This window comes from Colobus angolensis, unplaced genomic scaffold, assembly GCF_000951035.1.
Source record: "Colobus angolensis palliatus isolate OR3802 unplaced genomic scaffold, Cang.pa_1.0 Scaffold55, whole genome shotgun sequence".
Lineage (NCBI taxonomy): Eukaryota > Metazoa > Chordata > Mammalia > Primates > Cercopithecidae > Colobus > Colobus angolensis.
In genome coordinates, this window is record NW_012119043.1 from 1071552 (window position 1) to 1075545 (window position 3994).

At 50.5% G+C, this 3994-nt stretch overlaps 2 protein-coding genes across 4 annotated transcripts in view; both read right to left on the bottom strand.

Annotated features, from left to right (window-relative positions):
* The window catches only part of ZNF500 (zinc finger protein 500), a 31056-nt gene extending 27892 nt beyond the window's left edge, over nt 1-3164 (bottom strand). Inside the window, exon 1 of the mRNA XM_011961423.1 lies at nt 3120-3164. The gene's annotated coding sequence lies outside the window, so the exon portion shown is untranslated. The remainder of the gene's footprint in view (nt 1-3119) is intronic.
* SEPT12 (septin 12) overlaps nt 366-3994 on the bottom strand; it is a 15030-nt gene continuing 11401 nt past the window's right edge. For all 3 annotated transcript variants that reach the window (XM_011961339.1, XM_011961337.1, XM_011961338.1), the window contains 3 exons: nt 2101-2197; nt 783-834; nt 366-695 (listed from right to left, as the gene is read on the bottom strand). In XM_011961339.1, the coding sequence (XP_011816729.1) occupies nt 494-695; nt 783-834; nt 2101-2197 (351 nt within the window). In that variant the 3' untranslated portion in view covers nt 366-493. The remainder of the gene's footprint in view (nt 696-782; nt 835-2100; nt 2198-3994) is intronic.

The window sequence follows — 3994 nt, forward strand, 5'->3', positions numbered from 1 at the left end:
AAAAAAAAAAAAAAAAACTCCATATCAGAAACAACAATGACCATAAAAACATACTTGGTTGGTAGCAGTGGTAATTCCAGTGTTTTGGGAGGCTGAGGTGGGATGGTTGCCTGAGGTCAAAGACCAGCCTGAGCAACCTAGCAAGGCCTTATCTCTACAAAAAAATTGTAAAAATCAGCCCACCAAGGTAGTGTCATGCCTGTAGTCTTGGCTACTCGAGAGGCTGAGGCAGGAGGATCGCTTGAGCCCAGGAATTTGAGGCTGCAGTAAGTCATGATTGCGCTACTGTACTCCAGCCTGGACAACAGAGTGAGACCCAGTCTTTTTATTTGTAGATAACTCAAAGAAGTCATTTACAAAATGCCTTTTGTTTTCAAAGCACAGCTTTTCATAAAAAGCAAGGCTCACATGTAGTAGATGCTCTGGTACACAGATGTGTGTTGAGAGCTGCTGGGGACTCGGGAAGCCCAGCAGCCGTGGGATCAGCCGGTGGTCAGAACTCATCATCAGAATCATCATGGGCCCCCCTGCAGACCTTGAAGGGCCGGGGGATGGTCAGCTGTCCCGGGGAGGCCGGGGCCAGGTTCACCCAGCCGGGCCCACGGGGCAGCAGGTGGCTTTCATTGAGTCTGATGACACGGTAGTTCTCGTAGTGGACGTTGTGGGTTATGTCCTTCAGGTCTTGGAGGTGGGAGCTGGGGGACCAGTGATGGTTAGCTCCGATGGTGGTGTCCCCAGGGCCCCTCGCCAGCCCCCTAGCCCTGGGCTCCCCACACCCTCACCGGATGAGCAGGTCTCTCAGGAGAGGAAATTCACAGTGTGCCATGTTCTCCACTGCAAGATATGGGACTCAGTATGGGCTCTGCTTAGTGAGCAATCAGTAAGCGCCTACTGTATGCACCACCTGACACCATTTCCCTTAGCCCTTTTCCCACATTTCTCTTTATCCTATCCTGCCTTCCCTTTGTTGGTCCATTCATTCATTCATTCATTCATCCACTGCTGTGTCCCCAGGGCCTGGTGCAGGCGGCTCCTACGAGTAGCTGTAGAATGAATGAATCCACCGATCACTATTGTATTATATGAACAGTCGGCCTCTGTATCCATGGGTGCCCACTGCGGGACTTGAGCATCTGCCAACTGTGGTATCCCTGGGGGTCCTGGAACCACCCCCTGCAGATAGCATGGAATGCCTGTATGCCATATCATAGGTAATAGTATAGTATATTTCTAGCTGGGTGTGGTGGCTCACACCTATAATCCCAGCACTTTGGGAGGCCGAGGTGGGTGGATCACCTGAGGTCAGGAGTTTGAGACCAGCCTGGACAACATGGTGAAACCCCGTCTCTACTAAAATGCAAAAATTAGCCAAGTGTGATGGCATAATCTGTAGTCACAGCTACTTGGGAGGCTGAGGCAGGAGAATCGCTTGAACCTGAGAGGCGGAAGTTGCAGTGAGCCAAGATCGCTCCACTGCACTCCAGCCTGGGCAACAGAGCAAGACTCTGTCTCAAACATATATACAGAGAGAGTGTAGAACATTTCTAATAATTATAATAATACTCAGGGGCTACGTCCTGGCGGGCCCTCCTGTCTCACTTTCTCTCGATCCCTAAGGCGGTCTCCCCTCCCTCCCCCAACAATCGCCTTCACTGTGCCTCCCCCACCTGTCCTTGTCCCGTCAGCTCTATGGGGACAGGGACCCCGTCAGTCCTCCCTTTACCATGCACCATGGTAACTGCACGTAGCGGTGCCTGATACACACTAGGCCCATCGTAATTTCCGACCAGCCACTGGGGCCACTGAAGCAGCCTTGGGTATTGGGCATTGTGCCAAATGGTGGTTCTCCCGGCTCCAGCACCCTAGGAAGTTGATGCCACTGTGATGCCCACTTTACTGTGAGGAAACTGAGGCCCAGAGGGTCCGGAAACTTGCCCATGGCCTCCCAGCTGGAAAGAGGGACCATTCCCCAGGCCTCTTTGTCCAATAGGCTTCACTTTTCTGTGCCCTGTGGTAGGTGCTAAGGATGTCTAAGGCACAGGGCTGCTCTGGCTTCCAACCTGTCCCCACCAGCATCCTACCCAGGGGCCCTGCACCGACCTTCAATGATGCCCCATTTGGTCTTCCGGCCCAGGACACACCTCCCGTTTACCAGGTGCTCTTGGTCAGCCCCCACCACAGCAAAAGGGATTCGGTCCTGGGAGAGGAGAAGAGACGGAGACGGGAGGATTGACTTCACTGGGGAGAAGAGAAGTCAAGGCACCCAGGCAGGAGAGAGGAGCCCTGTCCTTTTCGGGGAGGGAACATGGTAGAAAGTGCACAGAATTCCCAAGTTCAAAGACGTAAAGTCTAATCGGTGCCTCTGGCCGGGTGAGGTAGCTCTTGCCTGTAATTTCAGTACTTTTAGGTGGGAGGTGGGAGGATCACTTGAGCCCCAAGAGTTTGAGACCAGCCTGGGCAACATGGTGAAACCCCATCTCTGTGAAAACTAAAAAATCAGCTGAGTGTAATCATAGCTCACTGCAGCCTTGACCTCCTGGGCTCAGGTGATACCCCCCGCCTCAGACCCCTGAGGAGTGAGGACCATAGGTGTGCACCACCATGCCCGGCTACTTTGTAAACATTTTTAGTAGAGATGAGTGCTCTGTGTTGCCCAGGCTTGTCTCTAACTCCTGGGCTCAAGTGATCCTCCCTCTGCCTTCCAAAGTGCTAGGGTTACAGGAGGAAGCCACCACACCCAGCCCGTCTGATTTCTTACATATAAAGTTTTATTGGCACACAGTCAAGCCTGTGAGTCACTTTTGTCTATGGCTGCTTTTCAACCAGGACATCAGAGTTGAATCATCGCAACAGAGACCCTACGGCCCACAAAGTCTGAAACATGTACTACCTGGCCGTTTGCAGAAAAGGTTGTTGAACCCTATGGTAAACTCCAGTTGTTTACTTGCTCACGGCCAGAGCAGAAATTCAAACTCGTAAACTCCTAAGTGACATATATGGGTTTGTTTTTATTTCTGAGTTCATCTGTGATGGGGAATAATGGTGATGTTGACAATATTGGGCATGGTGGCTCACACCTGTAATCCCAGCATTTTGGGAGGCCAAGGCAGGCAGATCACCTGAGGTCAGGAGTTCGAGACCAGCCTGGTCAACATAGTGAAACCCCATCTCTACTAAAAATAAAAAACTAGCCGGGTGTGATGGCACATACCTGAAATCCCAGCTATTCAGGAGGCTGAGGTGGGAGAATCACTTGAACCCAGGTTCAAGCAGAGGTTGCTGTGAGCCGAGATTGTGCCACTGCACTCCAGCCTGGGTCACAGAACAAGACCCTGTCTCAGCCGGGCATGGTGGCTCACGCCTATAATCCCAGCACTTCAGGAGGCTGAGATAGGTGAATCACAAGGTCAGGAGATGGAGATCATCCTGGCCAACATGGTAAAACCCCTGTCTCTACTAAAAATACAAAATAAAATAAAATAAAAAATAGCCAGGCATGGTGGCGGGCGCCTGTAGTCCCAGCTACTCAGGAGGCTGAGGCAGGAGAATCCCTTGAACCCAGGAGGTGGAGGTTGCAGTGAGCTGAGATCATGCCACTGTACTCCAGCTTGAGTGACAGAGCAAGACTACATCTCAAAATAATAATAAAAACAAATTGTACAGTACAGTGGTTTTTAGTATTTGACCAGGGTTATGCAACCATCATCGCAATCTAATTTCACAACCTTTTCATCACACCTCCCAAAAAAACCCCATACCTTTTAGCAATCACTCCCCATTTCTCTCTTCCCCACAGCTGCTGACTACCACTAATCTACTTTCTGTCTCTAAAGATTTGCCTACGCCTATTCTAGACATTTCATATAAATGGAATCCCATAATACGTGACCTTTTGTATCTGAATTCTTTTTGTCTGAGAAACTTTTTTTTTTTTTTTTTTTGAGATGGAGTCTCGCTGTGTCACCCAGGCTGGAGTACAGTGGCGCAATCTCGG